We start from the raw sequence: 22,359 nt of genomic DNA, 5'->3' as shown, positions 1-22,359 counted from the left end.
GAACTCTGAGTTCAACGGAATCAGTTTTTTAGCTATTTTGGAAGATGAAGTCGTAACTATAGAGAAAATTAACAGTTTAATGCATAAAAGCCACACTTTAAATTCATCTGGCTGTCTCGATAGACATCAGAATATCAATGTGGCTCAAGGAGGAAGGGACAGAACTGAAAGTGCAGTGTTTATTTACCCAGAAGATATAGAACCCCTGGTGTTGGGAGACATATACACATGCATCTCAGAACACATCTAAAAATTTTAACTGTGTGACCAAATTCTGAATATCTGCGGTTCATCCAACTCTGTAAAAGTACAATCTTTTTTTTTAAATGTTTATTTATTTTGAGAGAGAGAGAGAGAGTGTGCATGCTGGGGAGGGGAAGAAAGAGGGAGAGAGAATCCCAAGCAGGCTCTATGCTGCCAGTGCAGAGCCCAATGTGGGGCTTGAACTCATGAAGTGTGAGATCATGACCTGAGCTGAAATCAAAAGTCAGATGCTTAACCAACTGAGTCACCCAGGCGCCCCCGTGAAAGTACAATTTTACTAATAAACTTGTGAAATCAAAGACTTATTTAAATCATTTATTAATTCACTCATCACTATATAGTTCCATAATATTCTAGCATTAGAATTTTACTAATTTTCAATTATTAAGATTATATTTTCAAGTATTTATAGATGTTTACATATGTTGTTAAACAATGGCAGTTATGTAATATATATTGATTAAACTTAATGGTATTGACTTCTGATGATATAGGAATTCAATTAATCTAACTCAACTATCTAATTTATACATATGTTAGAATATTCTTCACGCTTACGTAAATTGTATGAGCAACACAATAATGATAAATTATGGGGGCGCCTGGGTGGCTCAGTGTGTTAAGCATCTGGCTCTTGATTCCAGCTCAGGTCATGATCTCATGGTTAGTGAGACTGAGCCCCCTGTAGGGCTCTGCACCGACAGCACAGAGCCTGCTTAGGATTCTCTCTCTCCATCTCTCTCTGCCCCTCCCCCACTCTTGCACAAGCATGCTCGCTCTCTCTCTCTCTCTCAAAATAAATATTTCAAAAATAATGATAAATTATGTTCATTTAAGAATATGTGGTTGAACTGGATTATAGTATAAACTACCAAAAGTATCAATTTCAAGTGACATTTACAATTGAATAGTTTAGAAAGAGCAGAAAAAGAAGGTTAGTATACAGGAATTCCTTTACTAGACTTAACCAAGGACTCCACTGTAACTACAACACAAATTCAAAGAGAAAAAAAAAGGAGCTCTTGCAGGAAGCACACACACACACACACACACACACACACACACACACACACTAAAAAACAACAACAACAGGGGTAGCTTACCCCAAAGTCCAACCAACTCTAACCTAAATAAGTTTAGGTTTACTTAGATGGTAGGACCCTACGTAAATGAGAGGCTGGAGAAGAGCTTAAGGAGAAATCAAATCATCAGCCCAGGCCTTTGTGAGAAAATTTCATCCACTGTGTACTCAATTTCACTTTAAGTGTCAAGACTTTAAAAGCACAGTCTTTTCTTCCAGTCTAATAGATCATTGTCAAACACCACACGTCTTGTCGTTGAAGGGTAAGACCTGACAAAGTTCCTCGCTTCCAAATCTATGATCTTGTGGGAAAGCCCCTCTCCACTTCCGACACAGGCTGTCCTCTTGGCACGTGAGCTGCCCTGTGGCAGCAGAACAGGAAATGCAGGTATGTCATCAAGACAGTCGAGTCTACAGTCAGGGAAGCCACAGTTCTCCGACCTCACTCTTTACAAAGCAAAACAAAAAACACAAAGCAAAATAGAAAATGAGATGGGAACGAGACAGCCAAAGCAGTTACTGCTATTTTTTCCGGCTCTCACAGGAAAGTTGCGAAATTTGATGACCTCTAGACAGAACCGTAACACCTCCTTTATCAAAAGACTATCACCACCATCGTATCTCATCTACGCCATTCAAAAGCCTTCTGAATTCGGTTTCAGTCTAATCCCTCTACCATCCTTTCCTGCCCCTACGGACCTCACCGACCTCATTTCAAGGCACCGTCCCCTTAAACTCCCTACACTCACCGCAGTTCACAAGTAGCTTTTCAGCATCTCAGGCCAGCCAGACTTATTTTACTGTTTTCCACACCCGGGATGCTCTTCACAGAACTCTTTCGCCCTTCCTAAATGTTACTCCTCAGGGAGCTTCTCCCTAACCACGTTATTTTCAGTCACAGCACTCTACCGGGCTCCTTCACAGCAATGTGCTCCGACATAATTTGTCTCTTAACTGTAAGCTCCAGGAGGACAGAGGAACTATGTGTTTTATTCATAACTATGTACCTAGAGTCTCGCATAACACCTTAACACAAAATCTGATAAATGTTTGTTAAACTACTTATCAGGAAACTTTAGTAAGACAGCTGAGAATGGGGGCGCCTGGGTGGCTCAGTTGGTTGAGCGTCTGACTTTGGCTCAAGTGACGATCTCACTTTCCATGGGTTCGAGCCCTGCGTTGGGCTCTGTGCTGACACTCAGAGCCTGGAACCCGTGTCAGATTCCGTGTCTCCCTCTCTCTCTGCCCCTCCCTGGCTCACGCTCTGTCTCTCTCTCTCTCACACACTCTCTCAATAATAAATAAACATTAAAAAAAAAAAAAAAAAAGACAGCTGAAAATGAAGGATTAAGCAAAAAATTCTCTGATTAAACAAATATCTTAAAACTCAAGGATCTAAATCCAGCACCCAGAACCAACTACTCTTACTTTATTCATAGTTCTAATAATGTTGGTTGTCTCATTCTCAACCTACAGTTCATCCATTAGATAAAGAAGGTATATAGAAAAGAGAAGCCCACACATGTGAAATTTAAAATAAAGTGCCACTTAGAGAAGATCCTCAGGATGCCTCAATGGCTCAGTCGGTTAAGCATCCGACTTCGGCTCAGGTCAGATCTTGTGGTTCCTGAGTTTGAGCCCAGCCTTGGGCTCTGTGCTGACAGCTCAGAGCCTGGAGCCCCCTTCAGATTCTACCTCTCCCTCTCTCTCTGCCCCTCCCCCACTCACACTCTGTTTCTTTCTCTCTCTCTCTCTCTCAAAAACAAATAAACATTTAAAAACATTTTTAAAAAAGAGAAGATTCTCAAACTCCAAAATAACTCAAGAACCCCTAAGACTATGACTGTGTACCAACCTGATAATATCTGCTTTTGATTAAATGTTTCCTCAACACAATGAGATAATTCTGATTTATGGTCAGGATCTTGTTTTATTTTTTTAATTTCTTTCATATTTATTTTTTTTTTGAGAGAGACAGAGTGCGAGCAGGGGAGGGGCAGAGAGAGAGGGAGACACAGAATCCAAAGCAGGCTCCAGGCTGAACTGTCAGCACAGAGCCCGATGCAGGGCTCAAACTCATGAGCCTTCGAACCATGAGATCATGACCTGAGCCGAAGTCGCCCACTTAACCGACTGAGCCACCAGGATCTTGTTTTAAAGTAGGAAAGCATATGTTACCTTTTATATGGATTTCCAGGAAAACGGTAAATATTAGCCAAAAATGTGCACAAAAGCATAAATATCAAAATATGTAATAAGTAATAATTTGCTGTATTTCTACTGTGGGCACATGACATTAGATAAATTATTTCTGACTCTCACACCTAATCTCTGAGGCAGACCTTACTTATCCCTTTTGCAGATGAGGAAACTAAAGTTCAAAAATGTTAACGGTTACAGTTAGGTTACCGTTAGGAAGTATCTGAGAATTAAAACTAATCTGCTTAACATCAAAGACCATACTCTTTCCACATATCATCAATTGCTTCTAAATGTGTCTGATATGAGAATTACCTAAGCTCTTACTAAAAATAAAAATTCCCAGGGACACCTGGGTGACTCAGTTGCTTAAGTGCCCAACTCTTGATTTCGGCTCAGGTTGTGATCTCACAGTTTGTGGGGTTGAGCCCCGAATCAGGCTCCACGCTGACAGCACAGAGCCTACTTAGAATGGATTCTCTCCCGTCTCTCTGCCCCTCCCCAGCTTGTGCGCAATCTCTCTCTCAAAATAAATAAATAAATGTTAAAAAGAAAATAAAAATTCCTAGACTCTTCTCCTTAAAGATTCCGACTGGTGGAGAACCTAAAATGTGTATTTTTCAAAATGCTCTTCGGTGCCTGGGTGGCTCAGTCAGTTTAGCGTCCGACTCTTGGTTTCGGCTCAGGTCATGATCTCACGGTCTGTGAATTCAAATCCTCCATCAGGCTCTGTGCTGGCAGCCTACATGGAGCCCGCTTGGGATTCTCTCTCTCTCTCCCTCTCTCTACCCCTCCCCCCACCCCCAAATGAATTAATAAACCTTAAAATAAAAAATAAAATAAAATACTCTCAGTGATTCTGATAATCAGGCAAGTTGAAGAAATCCTGCATTGGGCAGGGGCACCTGGGTGGCTCAGTCAGTTAGGCGTTAGACTTTAGCTCAAGTCATGATCTCCCAGTCTGTGAGTTCGAGCCCCGTGTCAGCTCTGTGCTGACAGCTCTGAGCCTGGAGCCTGCTTTGGATTTTGTGTCTCCCTCTCTCTCTGCCGATCCCCCACTTGAACTGTCTATGTTTCTCTCTCTCTCTCAAATAAAAAAAAAAGAAGGAAATCTGCATTGAGACTAAGCTAGACTACATGAATGGTGAAAGTCTGGCTTAAGATTTGATTTTATAAATGGATTCTGAAACAAATTATGAAAAGTCACAAAAAAAATGTTAAACAGAAGATACTAAAGTAAGGATACTTAAAAGCATCTGTTGCTAAATGTTATATTTAAAGCCTAATTTTATTGAGAATAAAATCTTAAGTAGCTTTATAGCTTAGAAAGCTAAACCAGGCATAGATACTACAGGGAGTAAAAGATCCTGGGCCTTTAACCTATTCCTAATAAGGACTATAAACTCAGGGCGCCTGGATGGCTCATTCGGTTGAGCACCCAACTCTTGATTTCATTTCAGGTCATGATCCTAGGATTGTGGGATCGAGCTTCGTATTAGGTTCCATGCTGAGCATGAAGCCTGCTTAACATTTTCTCTCCCTCTGCCCCTCTCCCCCACTCCCACACTCTCACGATGGCACTCTCTAAAATAAATAAATAAATAAATAAATGAAGGAATATAAACTCAATCTGGAGTTTAGGAGTAGCTCTCAAAATAAAAATATTACTCTTTAGAGAAATATTATTAGTCAAGGTAATGTTATCTAGAATAGTATTTAAGTAATTATAATTTCATAGAACTAATTTTCACCATTTAGTCCCTGTATTGCACTTAGCTAGTCACATAAAATTTTAAGCACTAGTCAATTTCACATCTGTTAATAGGCAGAAATCCAACACTAAACTGTTTACACTGAAACACCATGTAAATTTCAAATTCGAATACAGTAAAATTTTGAAACTTCAGCTTACGGCCATAATCCTCATTTCTTCAAGAAAGTTTACCCACTGAGAAGTTTTGGTAGCTGATCCAATTAAAGTGTTTAGCATTCTTTTTCTTTGTGTTAGTTACCAAAGATATGTTCAACTCTATATTCTAAATCAAACTAATTTCCTTTGAAATAATGAGTAAGAAAAATCTGAGGAAAAAATATCTTACCTTAATTTTACAATTTCCTTATAATTATCAATTAAAAAAAAAAAAGGAAGCCAGTTATCATTTGAATATGATTTTATAAGAGTTCTATTGTAAAACACTGTTTGCCTTCATCAGGAGGTTCAGGAAAGAAAACAGTTACTCCTTTGGCAATTCTGACAAGATCCAAAGATGTATGCAATTATCTCATTTATTTAGCAAACATTTTAGGACCCATAAAATTCCAGACACTAGATTAAACAGTGGAGAAATACAAACTAATAACCACAATTCCTGACTTCAAACAACTTCACAGCCTTATGGAGAAAGATCAATAATGTCTTAAAAAAAAAATCTCAGAACAAAAGTTTAATCCTTAAAAATGGAATACACCTGGGGCACCTGAGTGGCTCAGTCGGTTAAGCATCCGACTTTGGCTCAGGTCATATCTCGCGGTTTGTGGGTTCGAGCCCCATGTCAGGCTCTGTGCTAACAGCTCAGAGCCTGGAGCGTTTCGGATTCTGTGTCTCCTCCTCTCTATGCCCCTCCCCTGCTCATGCTCTATCTCTCTCTGTCTCTCAATATTAAATAAACATTAAAAAATATTTTTAATAAATAAAATAAAATAAAATAAAATAAAATAAAATAAAATAAAATAAAAATGGAATACACCTTACATATCATGCTGGGTGGGGGAGAGAAGGTGAAAGCTATGAAGTTAAAAAACTTGTTTAACTGAAGTGATTCTATTTTTTGGGAAAATCACGTTCAGATCTCCTGTTGCTAACTACAGCATCTGGTATCAGTCTTGGAATACTGATACATTTCAAGATAGACCATTTTTTATTAACTCTACCATTTGAAAGGTCAACATGTTCTTGTGATGTCTCCTATGCAAAGATTTTATTGCACCCCAAAGTAGTTTCCAAGTTTTTTCATTTCAAGCCCCATTCTAAATCTTTCAATTTTCCACAGCATACCTGACATGAAGACAAGCAAAGAGATTGAGTTCCACAGCCATTGGTAAAAACTGGTACTGAAGAATGAGGAATTATTTGTGGAGATGGTAGGAAGATTATACCTCAGAAGAGAGTACATGAAGATACAATAATTTAGTGAAATTAAAAGAGAATAACATTATTAGAAACAAACCTTAGCAAAATAACTTGCCTCTTTGACAGGACTTAAGTTAGAAGTCAAAGATTATATATGCCCTAGGAAAGCCCCAAGTGTGATTCTGATATGGGAGGGCATTAAATGAGCCAGAAGCAAATAATGTCGGTTATAATGATAGATCAGCTAGAAAATACTGGTCTAAAAACTATTTTTAAATTCTAAGTTTTAGATTAAATCCTTTAACACTGTCATCATTGTGAAAAATCAAAGTCTTCAACAATGATCACTATATTTTGGCAAATCTACTGAAGAGTAAAAAACTTTATAATTTAAGAATATTAACCAATCTCGCCTATACCCCCTAATGAGATAATCACTTTCCCCTCATTTTCATTACATAATAAAATAAGAAAACTCTCTCTCTCTCTCTCTCTCTCTCTCTCTCTCTCTCACACACACACACACACACAGGAAATCTACTTTTAATTGAAGTGTGAACTCAAGTCTTAAGTTCCATGCACATAAATGTTATGCAATAATAGGAACTTATTTCCCTCTTCCTTCAAATACCACCTTTCCTCAAAATATGCTTCTGTATAAGATTTCTCCCTGTTGGAGCTGCCACTCTGTTCCATATTGTTACATGCAAATCTAGCAATGAAGAAAATTATTAAACTTATCCAGAAGAATGTCAAAAAAGAATACTGATCATGATGGAAGTACAAAGTATAAGTCTGATTTGCAATCGATATAAAAATATTTGTGTTAAAAAACACATTAAAACAGACTTTGTTTAGACAAATTGTTTTACATCCTTATATCCCAAAAATCTGATTATACAATTATACCCCCAAAATAACCACGACCTGCCTATGTAGGGGAAAATGGAAGGTATCTTACTTTTTCACATCACTATAATGACATGCCAGATCATGTCACATGAGAATACAGTAATTTCTAAAATAAAGTAAGAGTAATACTGTAAAATGATTATTATGGTAGGGAGGAAAAAAGAGTGGAAATATTCAGATATAAAGGTCTACTCAAAAGTGAAATCTATGAAAAACAAATATGGATGAATCGATATGTTTTGAGATTGATCAGGATTACAGACGATTCAGGTGGCACTATCATTTACTTCTAAACCTGTAAGAGAAGACTGCTCTGAAGAGCTCCTTAGTTTAAAAAAAACAGGTAGGGTGGGAGCAGCAGCAGCTTTACTACAACTGTTTTAACAACTCTTATTTATAATTAAAGGTAAGAAAAACTGAACATGCTCAACAGTTACAGTAACCCATAAGAACCAATTTCAGGGGTGCCTGGGTAGCTCAGTCGGGTAAGCGTCCAACTTTGGTCAGGTCACGATCTCACAGCTTGTGGGTTCAAGCCCTGCATGGGGCTCTGTGCTGACAGCTCAGAGCCTGGAGCCTGCTTTGGATTCTCTTTCTCCATCTTTCTCTGCCCCTTTCCAGCTCGTGCTTGCTCTCTCTCGCTCTCTCTCGCTCTCTCTCTCTCAAAAATAAATAAACTTAAAAAAAATTTTTTTTAAAAAAGAGCCAATTTCAAAAACCTTATAGGCACTAAGTGGGCTACCCACGGGCATAGTATGCCAGTGAATTATATATGACAGAGTCATGTAAAAAGTTTTGTATTACTATTACTATACTTATCTATGTCGTTACAAAACGGGTTTAGGTTTTCAATGAAGATTCTCACTAATTTTCATGCAAATACTTCACACAGTAATTTAACCTCATATACATTGTTTAGAAATGGAAAAATAGGACTAAAGTCAATCACTGTTAGGTTTGAAAATGGCAGTTCGGATTTCTTAGTACTGTGCTTTACACTCATGTTTCTCAAAGTGGAACACTTTTAAATACAGAGGGTAACTAATGAAGGTTAATATTTATTGGGCACAGTATCACACAATGTGATGACTTCCTGGCGTATACTGTCTCATTTAATCCTTAATAACCTTAAAAATTAAGGACTATAACGATCCCCATCGTAACTGAAGAGGCATAAATAATTTACCCTAGTGGCAGAGAGTAGATTTGAACCCAGAGCCTAGAACCAAGGTAATGGGGAAAAGAGGGAAAGTGACTGAGAGAGATCACAGAAACATGAACTCCAGTGCAGAAAGGCATACTGCTTACTGGGGGCATGGAGTCCCTCCTCATACTCTGGATGAGAGATTTTCAACTCTGCCTGTACATTAGAATCACCTGTAGGACTTTCTAAACCAACATCCAGGCCTGGGACCTCACTCAGATACTAGGCCTTCAACTGGCCTGGCCCTGGGGAAAACGCAGCTTTTCTTGTTGTTGTTCTTTTGTTTGTTTAATTTCCGTAGGTAATTTTAATGGGCAGTGAGATTGAAAACCACTAATAATCATTTCCCACCCCATTAACCTGTCTGAGTAGCCAACTACAATCAAATTTACTAATCACCTATTTAGTTCTGAGCACTTTATTATATTTTCTATTTACCCAACAAAGTGCTTAGTTTTTCTTTTCCTTAAACAGAGGAAACATTATAACTCAAGCAGCGCCTTTTTAAATAGCAAAAAATTGCCTGCTTTTCTTTAACAAGAGGAATTTAGGGGGGGAAAGGCAGGGAGATAGCATCAAAGAGTTTGAAAAAAAAAAATCCCTTCTTTATGCACACATACACTCATTAGGTTTAAAACAATGTAAAAAGAAAATAAATAAATAAATAAATAAATAAATAAATAAATGTATGTAAAAAGGTCCTGAGTGTCAAACTAAAAAATTAAATGGCAGGCTATGAGACTAAAAAAGTTCTGTAATACATGTTAAAGAAAGATTTAGTATCCATGAAACTTCTTAATTCTGCTGGAGATGACAGTGAAAATACTAAGTAACTGTTATTGTGGTGATAAATCCCATTGTCTTCCCATGGCACTGTGACAATGATTATGCAGTGTTTTTACCCTATTAAGTCACCTGAATATAGACTAACAGGTGCTAAAGAAATCAAAGCATTACATAAGCATACCCAAACAACAATATGGCTGGTCATATCACGTAGTGAGAAATACAAGGATTTTGCTGAAAATCTTCTATAAGGAGTCTTACCTTTTCACTAAAAGTTATTCACTGCACATCCCACTCACCCCACACCAAAAACCCAACGAAAACTGTTCCAGACAGTCTCGGATCTGCTGGCCCTTTTATTTTACTAGAAGGGTGTACTGTGGAGATTTCTGACAAGCATACAAGTTTGATCTAGGATTTGAACAAGAGATCTAAAATGAAGAATATAAATACTTCAAGTTGTACACAACTCTGGACTTCTCAGACAAACATTACAAAACTTCCTGCTTCCGGACAGCTCATTATTTGGTTCAAGTCTTCACATTCCTTTGATTAGTCATGACCTTTTTACAAAGCTCTCATTCCTTATTGTTTGAATAACATCGGACTTTTAAATGTTGCAAATCAGACTTACAGGAAGGAACCCTTATCAAATGAAGAAGCCATCCCAGAGTTCATGCCCAAAGGAGGCTCTGATTACAGAGAGAACTCAGTAACCCCAGCAGAGTGTGTCCAGCACGTAGATTTCTTTTTAAAAACTGGTAGTAAACATATATCGTTCTGCAGATCTTAAATATAGGTTCATCCACACATTTTTATCATATACAATTACAGGAACCTGCATTTCCGCTGAAATTGACTCTGCAAGAAACTGGGAAGACCTGTGAGTATGTGTGAAAGGCACAGACACCACGGTGAACCACTCATTACCAATTGTCACTGGGGTCTCACATGGCCCAGATCTGGCCTCTGAGCCATATGTCACTAGGCTCAAAGGCACAGATGAGAGGAGAGAACCACAGGGTAACTGGAAGAGAAAACAAGGGGGAGGAACCTCATAAATACGTGTACTTCCACCCCGAAGCTGAAGAGGTGGCCCAAAGGGCAGACTCAAGAAAAACCTTCGCTCCTGGGATCCGTCACATCGCCCAGGCCTGTAGGGCCTGCTAAAGGGGGCGTGTGGGGGAGGAAGGGCAGTGTCTGTCCCCACTCCGGAGATCGAAACAAACGAAATTAAAGCAAGTTCTCACTTCCTGGTCTCCTACTCTTCCCGAAGGCCCCGACACAAGACGGACACCGGGGAAAGAGGGCTCCCGAGGAGTAAAGGGGGGGCGCCCACCCCAGCCCTGCACCTTCCCGTCCTCGCCCTCCCCTCCTCCGGGCCTTACACGGTGACGTGACCGGAGCCGCGGACCACCACTGGGTCCGGCGAGTATTTGAGCAGCTGCTCCTCCAGGGCCCGCTCCTCGTCCTCCTCCTCCTCATAGATCTCGTCGAAATCCGCCATCCTGAGCCTCCGAGGCCCCCCTGCCCAAAGGGGCCTGACTCCAGGGGCCGGGGCCGCGGCCGGGAAACGGGCAGGCGAGGCGGCGGAGGCTGAGGGGAGTCGCTGCCTCGGGCTCAGAGGCCGCGGAGTTAGCTCTTCGCTGCCTCGGCTCCGGCTACAGAGGAGATGGGGTCCCGGCCGTCGCCGCCGCCGCCATTACCATCAGCAATAACAACAACACAATGTCAACATCCGCCCAAGGGCCGACACCTCCACCAGTACCGCCGCTGCCGCCGCCGCCGCAGCAGCAGCAACTCAGGCAACCACAGCAACAGCCAGAGCCACCCGCAGCGGGAGCAGCCGGCTACGGCATCGCGAGACTTCCCGGGAGTGCGGTCGGGCGCGTGGGCGCGCGGGCGCGCGCGAACGTGTGGCCTCGCGCGCTCCCAGGGCGCCTTCCTTCCTTCCTCCGCTCCCACCCGCCGACGACGCTTCGGCAGCGCGCCCCCGCCGGCGCGGTCCCGCCCTCCAGCAAGTGAGTCCTGCAAAGGGCGGCTCCGAGGGCCCGGGGCGTTGATCCCGCCTGGAGGAATGGAGCCAGGGGTGTCTGTCCAGTGGAGCACTTAATCACCCAAAGTAACCTCTACCCAAAACTACTAAAAACAAAAACCCTGGTTGGAATACAAAATTTATAGTGCGTGTTTGCCAGTTTATCTAATAGATGAATCTCGCTTTTTGTCAGTGTTTTTAGTCTTGATGGAAGCCAGAGTCTGTACTTTCCCAATTTGAGGAGCCCAACAGAAACATTGCAAATGTTTTTGTCCACTTTGATAAAAGAATTTTCAAAACATGTCCAAACTGAAACATCATGTCCCATCATCCCCTTAAATACAGGCCAATGATGCTATTTTTTTCTTACAAGAGAACTCACTGTAGTCATGACATGAAGCAAAAAAATTGCCACATTCTCTGGATTCCAGTTTGAAAGATGCAGTTTTCCTGCCCCAACTCCCTCATCAACCATAACCTGTTTTCTTCCCTTAAGACCTTACGGAATCCCTTTCCCTTCCTTACAGCCCCTTCTAGAATGGAAAGGGTAGAGGAGGGAGAAGAGGGGAGGGGAGAAAGAGTTTAATGGATTCTGCTTACCTGCCTAGACCACTAATGAAGGCCTAAGGGTCACTCTGGGTGCTTAATTTCATAGTCAAGAACCTGTCCGGCCATACAAAAAGTTCAGGGGCAGCAGTGGACTCCTGAGGGAGTCCTAGATAATGAGTATATACCACAAAGACAGGAGAGAACAGTCATACTGGATCTAGGGCTGGTGTCAGACTATTCTGCAAGTACAGTGTTCACATTCTGACATTTCCCTTTAGATGGGTCATTGTTGAACTTGAGAAAAATGCAAAGGAGGGCAATAAGGACGGCAAGAAATACCAAACATTTTCTTACTGGAAATGGTTGAAGGAAATGAGCATAGGTAGCCAAGAAAAGATAAAGGAAAACCGCAGTAGTTGTATCAGACTTGCTGTATATCTCCCCAGAGGACATTTATTCATTTACTAATTCAACAAATATATACTGAGCTCTATGTGTCAGGCACTGTGTGCGTGTGTGCGTGTGTGTGTGTGTGTGTGTGTGTGTGTGTGTGTGAATGAAATACAGTCCCTGCCTTCTAGTAGTTTATTTATCACTAACGTAAGCAATTATAATTGTGTCAAGTGCTCCCAGAGGAGTATACAGAGGGTACTAATGAAGCACACAGAAGGCAGCTTAGTTTGGTGGTTAGCAGTGGGCTGTGAAGCGTGACTGCCTGCCTTTGAATCTCAGCTCTGTCACTTACTATGTGACCCTGAACAGGTCACTTAACCTCTCTGTTCCTCATGTGTCAAATAAGAATAATAGTACCCACCCCCCACCCCCACACTGGCCTCCTCCGCAGATGCATGAAATGCCTAGAAGAAGGTCTGGCACACAGCAAATAAGGGCTGTCTAAGGCCCCATCCCACTAATCAGCTCTATGAGGATCAGCACAATTGCTCGCATTATGTAATGCTTTACTGTTTATAAAGCACATACATATCATTTAATATTCCCCCAAGACTCCTATGAGGTAACTAAGGAGGATGTAATTTAGTCCTTCATCTCGGAGACTCTATGTGACTTTCTCATCGCCAAATGGCTATTTAATAGTCAAACCCACGGCTTCAACCTCAGTGCACTGGGTAGGCCAAGCTCCTGAGTCTCCTTCTTAGCAGGAACCAAGAGGCCAGTGGCTGCCCTCCGTTGAAGGAGCCGCTGCAAATGGGAGGGTGAAAAAAGGGAACAAGAGGAAGGAAGGTCAGCATGTTCTAAGCGTGGCCCACACCCAGCGTGCCGTGACTGAGAATTCACCTTTCTGTGGAAACAGTGGCCGAGATAAGGGGCTGGGGCCCCAAAGTATCTAAACCATCACATAGCTGGAAACTTCCCAAGGACAGAGGAAGTCACCCACAGCAACTCACAGCTCAGCCACAGCTCCTGCTTCAGAAAAGGAGCTGGATAAATGTTCTCTGAATGGACACATATTGCTACTAGTGCTAGTTCCAGAACAGCACGAGTTAACTAGGCTTCTGAGGACTGTGTGAATGTCACCCTTTATCTTAACACTGGTTCTGTGTGGGAGAAATGTTCTTAGTCTAAGATCTATTCAACAGAGAGATCTTTGTATCTCCCGCTGCCTCGGTGTAAGGTGGGGGGCTGTTTTATTTTTGTTCTTCCTATTTTGCTCTTCTTTTTCCTGCTCTGAAAAAAACCTGTCAGAGCTAGCAAAGGGGTGTGGGACCTGGGAACGAGGCGGAGAGGATGAGAGAAGATGAGTCCAAAGTTTCCCTAATGATCGATGACATCACAATCCCAAACTCCACCCCCAACCTTCCAGGGCCCAGTTTCCTGTCAAACTTCTTCCCCAGTTTCTCCCCGGGAACAAACTCCCCTTCTCAATATCTTTTCCCTCAGTGTTCAGTGTTCTCCAGCTCTCTACTGTACAGGCTCCTCTCCATTTGGCTCCCCTTTACATTCCTACTTCACACGCTGTCACGTTTACCTTCAGACTAAATGACTCAAAACCAAACGAGATAATGCCTCAGAGGCCTCATGAGGCAACAGACGGACATTCAGTTGCTTTTAAGGCAGATATTCCTAGATTTGAAAACTTACCAGTTCTATCACTACCTAGCCAGTGGCTTTGGGCAGATTCAACTTCCTAAGCCTCCTTTTCTTCATTCTGAAATGGAACTCATGCCATTGAGGTTGTCAAAGATCAAATGAGGTAATGCTGTGGACTGAATTGTATCCCCCCACCTAAAATTTATATGTAGGAATCCTAACCCTCCAATGTGATGGTATTGGGGAAGTCAGGCCTCTGGAGGTAATTAGGTTTAGGTGAGGTCCCAAGAGTAGGTCCTTAGGATTTAGTGCCTTTGTTAAGAAGAGACCAAAGAGCTTGCTCTCCCCACCAATCTCCCCTTGGTGTGAGGACACAGAAAAAAAGATTGCCGCTGGCATCACAGGAAGCTATCTCTCACCAGGAGCCAAATAAGCCAGCCCTTTGATCTTGGACTTCCAGTCTCCAGAACTGTGAGAAATAATCTTTGGTTGTTGAAGCCACCCAGTCTGTGGTATTTTGTCATGACAGCCCGAACTATGACAGCATGTCAACCCTCCCTTTTTCACTCATTTATTCATTAAATAAATATGCATTGACTTATTCCCATATGCCATATTCTGTGCCAGGAACGAGGGCTTAGCAATAATATATTAAAACACAATCCGTGCCTCCATGTAGCATAAAGTACATTGGGGCACGAGGGAGGGCTGACGGGTAATTTCAAAAATGATTAACTATTAGAATTGTAGTCTGTCCTGTGGAGAAGTTCAGGGACCATGAGAACAGTTAATGGTTGTAACTCAACTCTGAGAAATCAGCAAAAGTATAAGGATGGGAAACAGAACAGAAGAGAAAGTTCCAGGTAGTGGGACAAGCATGTTTGTAGCAACAGAGGCTGCTATAATGGAGTACCATAGACATATAAAAAACAGAAATTTATTTCTCCACCCTCATGACCTACTCTTCTACCAAAGACCCCACCTCCCAACACCATCACATTGGGGGTTAAGACTTCAACCTATGAATTGTGGGGAAACACAAACATTCAGTCTATAGCAATGGTTAAAGACCCTGAAGCAGAAAAGAGCATGGCCTAAATCAGGTACAAACCAAAGCCACTGTGGTTGGACCATAATAAGGAAGGCAGAGCCAAACTGAGATGGGTTCAAAGAGGTTGATAGACACTTGAAGGCCTTGCTAAGGAGTCTGAACTTCATCCTGAAAGTAAAGGTGATACACTGAGGACGTGAAGCCAGGCAATGGGTCCAAGAAAGCCAGTGCATTTTAAAATTTTCAAGTGGGAGGGGCACCTGGATGGCTCAGTTGGTTAAGCATCCAACTTCGGCTCAGGTCATGATCTTGCAGTTCGTGGGTTCGAGTCCCACGTCTGGCTCTGTGCTGACAGCTCAGAGCCTGGAGCCTGCTTCAGATTCTGTGTCTCTCTCTCTCTCTCTCTCTCTCTCTCTCTCTGCCTGTTCCCTGCTCACGCTCTGTCTCTCTCTCTCAAAAATGAATAAACTTAAAAAATATTTTTTTTAATTTTCAAGTGGGAGACCAGTAGTCCAACCTACCCAGAATACATCTCCCACTTCTTCTGAAACCAGCATATCCCCAGATGATTTGTGGTAAATCATACCTCCCCCACTCTAAGTACTTGTGATTGGGTTAAGCTGACCATATCATCAATTCCAAGAGTGGGCTCATGGCCTAAAGCTGGCAAATCAGAGGCCATAGGATACCTTGGGGCACAGTGATTGCTTTGAATGGACACATGATTCAGACAACACCAATGAGATTCAATACCAGGACTTTTAATAGAACTATGGGGAAGCAGGGAAAACTCCTTTTGCATGAAACAGGAGCTATGTCGCTCTTGCCATGGTGGAAAATGCTTAGAAATGATGCCAACCCTGAGGAAAATAGGGTCAAGGGATGAAGCAAACATGACTTTGTCTTCATGATCATGTTTGAGTCTCCTGCGTTCAGCCCAGGTTTATAGGAGAGGATAGTGGATTCAGTTTGTGGAATGGGAGACACCAAATGGAGATGCCCAGTAGAACATAGATAAAGACATTAGAAAGATAGATGGATAGATGTGTGCATGGGCGAATGGATAGACAGACAATGCAGGGCAAAGGGAAGAAAGGGAAGGAGGAGATGCAAAACAGAACTCTTGGCAGGGAATGCAGTCTCTCCTATGCTGTCCTGTCCTCCACTCCCTTGTGGTGTATTCAATAAACTCCTGTCGCCTTAAAAAACTATTCTTGACAGGAAACACATTGGGATCCATCAGATCCCACAGATGGTAAAAGCAGCCATAGAAATGACCGAGATGGGGGTGCCTGGGTGGCTCAGTTCGTTAAGCGCCAACTTCGGCTCAGGTCATGATCTCAAGGCTCCGCGAGTTCAAGCCCCACGTCAGGCTCAGTGCTGACAGCTCAGAGCCTGAAGTCTGCTTCGGACCTGAAGTCTGCTTCGGATTCTGTGTCTCTGTCTCACTGCCCCTCCCCCACGTGTGTGTGTGTGTGTGTGTGTGTGTGTGCGCGCGTGTGTGCATAAACATTTAAAAAATTAAAAAAAAAAAAAGAAAGAAAGAAATGACTGAGATGGCTCAAGAGTCAAGAGGTGAGATGGCCTAGGGAGAGTGTAAGAAGATAAGAGGATCTAAGATAAAGGAATTTCAGTGATTAGGGATAGGGAGAGGAAGAGGGACCGATGAAGGAAATTGAGAGGAAAAAGCCAAACTGGTGAAAGGCAAACTGAGACAGTGTGGTGTTACGAATGGAAAAGGAAGGGAAGGGAAGGGAAGGGAAGGGAAGGGAAGGGAAGGGAAGGGAAGGGAAGGGAAGGGAAGGGAAGGGAAAGGAAAGAATAAGGAGATAGTAATTGTCCACATGAGATGCTGCAGAGATGATGTAAGACAGGAATCAAAGAATATCCGCTGTATTTAGGAGAAGAGCAAATCCTAGGGAAGGACTTAATTCTGTAGCCAGCAATTGACAGAGCCAACCAGAACCCTTGACTCTGCAAACACATAGGAATCCTAAATCAATATAATTAAAAAACAGTAACAAAAAGGGAGCAAAACTCCCCACTCCTTAAGTGGAGACTATGCAGAGACTTTACTCCAAAGAGTGCAGCGTGGGGGCGCCTGGGTGGCTCAGTCGGTTAAGCGGCCAACTTTGGCTCAGGTCATGATCTCACGGTCCGTGAGTTCGAGCCCCGCGTCGGGCTCTGTACTGACAGCTCAGAGCCCGGAGCCTGTTTCAGATTCTGTGTCTCCCTCTCTCTGACCCTCCCCCGTTCATGCTCTGTCTCTCCCTGTCTCAAAAATAAATAAACGTTAAAAAAAAAATTCAAAGAGTGCAGCGTGGAAAGTAGAGATGACTAACTACAATGGCAACACCTCAAAAATGCTACTGCAGCCTGGAAATCAAGGTCAATATCAACAGCTGTAAATCATGTTGATAATAGGTACCTTTGTTATGATATGGTGAAAATGGCACCTAACCTTTCTGATCTTCCTCCTAAATACCCACAGCACCACCCTAACCATGAGAAAAACATTACACAAATTCCAATAGTGAGGCATCCTGCAAAATACCTGGTAGGTACTCCTCACGGCTGTCAAGGTCATCAAAAACAAGAAAAGTCTAAGAAACTGTCACAGCCAAGAGGAGCCTAAGGAGACATGATGACTAAATACAATGTGATATCCTGAATGGGATTCTGGAATAGATAAAGGAAATTAGGTAAAAACTAAGGAAATCTGAATAAACTGTGGACTGTAGTTGATAAAAATGTATCACCCACAACTATATGGTCAACTCATCTTTGACAAAGCAGGATTGAATATCCAATTAAAAAAAGAGTCTTTCCAACAAATGGTGTTGGGAAATGGACAGCAACATGCAGAAGAATGAAACGGGACCACTTTCTTACACCATACACAACAATAAGTTTAAAATAGATGAAAGACCTAAATGTGAGATAGGAAACCATCAAAAATTCTAGAGGAGAACACAGACAGCAACCTCTTTAACCTTGGCTGGGGCCATTTCTTACTAGACACATCTCTAGAGGTAAGGGAAACAAAAGCAAACATGAACTATTGGGACCTCATCAAAATAAGAAGCTTCTGCACAGTGAGGGAAACAATCAACAAAACCAAAATGCTATCCATGGAATGGGAGAAGATATTTGTGGAATGCTGGGGTGGCTTAGTCAGTTAAGCGACCAACTCTTGATTTTGGCTTAGGTTATGACCTCACAGTCATGGGCATGGAGCCTGCTTGGGATTCTCTCTCTCTCTCTCTCTCTCTCTCTCTCTCTCTCTCGGCAGCCCCCTCAAAATAAATAAATACACTTAAATTTTAAAAAATATAAAAAAGAAGATATTTGCAAATGACATTTATGATAAAGAGTTAGTATCCCAAATCTATAAAGAACTTATCAAACCCAACACCCAAAAAACAAATCATCTAGCCAAGAAATGGGCAGAAGGTATGAACAGACATTTTCCCAAAGACATCCAGATGGCTAACAGAAACATGAAAAGATGCTCAATATCATTCATCATCAGGGAAATACTTATCAAAACTATGATGAGATATGACCTCATGCCTGTAAGAATGGCTAAAATTAACAACACAAAAAGACCACAGGTGTTGGTGAGAAGGCAGAGAAAGGGGAACACTTTCACTCTGTTGGTGGGAATGCAAACAGGTGCAGCCACTCTGGAGAACAGTATAGAGGTTCCTCAAAAAGTTAATAAAACTACCCTATGATCCAGCAATTGCACTATGAGGTACTTACCCAAAGGATGCAAAAATACTGATTTGAAGGGATACATCCACCCCAATGTTTATAGCATCATTATCGACAATAGTCAAACTATAGAAAGAGCCCAAATGTCCACTGATTGATGAATAGATAAAAAAGATGTGGTGTATATATATACATGCATATAATGCAATTTTACTCAGCCATCAAAAAGAATGAAATCTTGCCATTTGCTATGCTGTGGATAGAGCAGGAGTGTATTATGCTAAGTGAAATAAAATAGTCAAAGAAAGACAAATGCCATATGATTTCACTTACATGTGGAATTTAAGAAACCAAAACAGAGGCACCTGGGTGGCTCAGTCGGTTAAGCATTCGACTCTTGGTTTTGGCTCAGGTCATGATCTCACGGTTTTGTTTGTTCAAGCCCTGCGTCGGGCTTTGTGCTGGCAGCACAGAGCCTGTTTGGGATCCTCTCTCTCTCTTCCTCTCTCTGCCCCTCCCCACTTGTGCTGTCTCTGTCTCTCTCAAAATAAATAAATAAACTTAAAAAAAAAAAAAGAAGAAACAAAACAGATGAACATATGGGACGGGGGGAAAAAGAGAGAGAGGGAAGAAAACTCTAAGAGACTTCTTTAAAAATATTTTTTAGGTTTAAAAAATGTCTCAATTGGGGTGTCTGGGTGGCTCAGTCAGTTATTTGTTTTTTGGGTGTTGAGTTTGATAAGTTCTTTATAGATTTGGGATACTAACTCTTTATCATATATGTCATTTGCAAATATTTTCTTTTTTATTTTTTTATTAAAAAAAATTAAGTTTATTTATTTATTTTGAGGGGGCTGCCAAGAGAGAGGGAGAGAGAGAATCCCAAGAAGGCTCCATGCCATGACTGTGAGATCATAACCTAAGCCAAAAGCATCTGGTTAAGCATCTGTTCTGATAGCTCAGAGCCTGGAGCCTGCTTCAGATTCTGTGTCTCCCTCTCTCAATCTCTGCCCCTCTCCTGCTTGCTCTCTGTCTCACTCTCTCTTGAAAATAAATAAATATTTTAAAAAATTTTTTAAAAAGAAATAAGAATTTTTTTAAAAAGGCTAAATATACACCAAACTTGTGATACAGGAATGGCCAACCTAAGAAATTAGTTGGAGAAGGGATCATATCAAGTATATGATTCCTGAAAAGGGCAAATGAGATGGGATCTAGAATATAGTGCCTGGAACCTGGTAATCACAGAGAATACGTCAGCTATTTTTCCTCTTACTATTTTATCGCTATTAAAACATGACAAGAGTGAACAAGAGTAATAGGAACGATTGTACTGAGATTAACATATGCTTTTCTTTAATGTTCCTGAACTTATTTATTTGCATGAAGTAGATATGATATTAGGATACCTGGCAACAGGAGTAGAAATGTGTAGTGTCAGCCATGAGCACTATGTTCCAGCCCTAAGCACCACCTTCCTAGGGGCAAGGAAGAATTTTAAAACACATCAAGAGGGTTTTATATTGTTTTGAGAAACTCAAACTTCTTTGTTCTCTGGGAAGACAAACAAAATGTCTTACTTAGTCTTTACTCACAGGTATGGTTCCAAAAACAGAAATTGATCATCTCAACCCTCACCGATCATTTTAAAAGATCTTTTTCAACCTAAAATTTGTGTGATGGGTGCCACCCTTAGAGTTTGTGGTCCCCAGAGCATAAGTAATGTAAAATAGCACTGCTTAACTCCAGTGGATGAAGGAAAGGTTGCTTGCCATACGACTATGTCAAAAGCTCTGAGGAAGCAACAGATACCCTCTGCTGCTTCCATAGTCACCTCAACAATTGTGCTCCTGAGGGAGAGGGAAAAAAGATGATATAAACGGACTGGGAGCCTCCTGAAAGCAGAATCTATTTTGTTTGGGAACAGAAACAAACACTTATGAGGCAGACATGCCATCAGGCACTGTTCTAAACCCTTTGCCCACAGCAACTCACCTAGCCTCACAAACATCCTTATAATGTAACACCTTCATCCCTACCTCACATGTGTGCAAACTGAGGCAAAAGGAAATTAGGTAACTTGGCCCAAGGTCACACACCTAGGAAGTGGTAGAACCAGGACTGGAGCCTAAACAGAGAGTTTCCTCTTCCCATGATCTTACGCTTTGTTTTTAAACTCCAGCAAGGGAACTATTCAGATTACTTCCCTCTACCTTCCCAATAACTACAATAGTGCTTAGCACGTTTGGTGCCTTAAAAATATTAGATACATGAAGTCATCCCATTTCTTTTCTTCCTTGATTTCACACTGTATATACATAATTACTGTGTCTGCCCCCAGATATTTTTATAAAAAACGGTAAAATAGGGGCACCTGGGTGGCTCAGTTGGTTGAGCGTCCAACTTCGGCTCAGGTCATGACCTCGTGGTTCATGAGTTCGAGCCCTGCATCGGGCTTTGTGCTGACAGCTCAGAGCCTGGAACCTGCTTCAGATTCTGTGCCTCCCTCTCTCTCAGCCCCTCCCCTGCTCATGCTCTGTCTCTCCCTGTGTCTCAATAATAAATAAACATTAAAAATTTTTTTTAAATAAAAATAAAAAAGATCGGTAAAATATATGGATTTTCTTAGATTACCCTAGAATAATATCTGTGGCTGCTTACGTGATTTAAACCAACACTGTAAATATGACATACAAGTTGTACTGGCTTTTCTTCTCTGCCATCTTTTAAATTCACAAATGTCTGGACACTACCCCTAAAATTATAGGCTCACAGAAACAGAATGGTGCCCAGAAGTCATCTTGTCCACACTGGCTCCAGAACTTTGCTTCAGTCTAAACCATGTGGTGCTTCCTTCTTTATTGAGCATCTCAATAATTACATTAAATAGCTATAGCATATTGAGCATAAGCAAAAATATGATGTTCTTCCACAGTTTTTAAAGACTAGATTCTTTAAGGTCTAAAATTATGTCTTGGCACTTTTTTTTTTTTTCCTTCTTTTTTTTCTCCAAGCCCTTGAATATAGCCTGGAATCCAAGAGTCATTCAATACAACCTCATCCATTAATTCTCATTCCAATCTCTGGGGACACAAGTTTACTCTTTCTTCTATGTGACAGTCCGTCGAATAAGTGAAGATATCCCCACCTGAAATCATTTTTCTTTGAGCTAAACCTGCCCATTTACTTCAACCAGTTTTTCTTCAAGAAGGTAGATTCAAGTTCCTGACTCTTTGCAGAGGCTGTATCCGACTCCCACACCTTTTTTATTATTTGGGGATCAGAACCAGATATAGTGTGATTTGACTAAGGTGAGAGCCAGCCTCCAAGAAGATCCCTCCTGAGCCTCATCATCCGGTATTCATGCCCTTCTGTAGTCCCC

The 22,359-nt window shown here is 41.5% G+C and overlaps 1 protein-coding gene across 2 annotated transcripts in view; it reads right to left on the bottom strand.

Annotated features, from left to right (window-relative positions):
• CHIC2 (cysteine rich hydrophobic domain 2) overlaps positions 1-11,395 on the bottom strand; it is a 52,294-nt gene extending 40,899 nt beyond the window's left edge. The window contains exon 1 of one of the 2 annotated variants that reach the window (XM_019469768.2): positions 10,965-11,395. In XM_019469768.2, the coding sequence (XP_019325313.1) occupies positions 10,965-11,083 (119 nt within the window). In that variant the 5' untranslated portion in view covers positions 11,084-11,395. Of the gene's footprint in view, positions 1-6,599; positions 7,100-10,964 lie in introns of those variants that run through there. The other variant, XM_019469776.2, reaches the window with a different exon arrangement.
• Positions 11,396-22,359: the final 10,964 nt, after the last annotated feature.

Source organism: Panthera pardus, unplaced genomic scaffold (genome assembly GCF_024362965.1).
Source record: "Panthera pardus isolate Hobbes unplaced genomic scaffold, ASM2436296v1 HiC_scaffold_13, whole genome shotgun sequence".
Taxonomy (NCBI): domain Eukaryota; kingdom Metazoa; phylum Chordata; class Mammalia; order Carnivora; family Felidae; genus Panthera; species Panthera pardus.
This window is presented reverse-complemented; position numbering and strand designations above follow the sequence as displayed.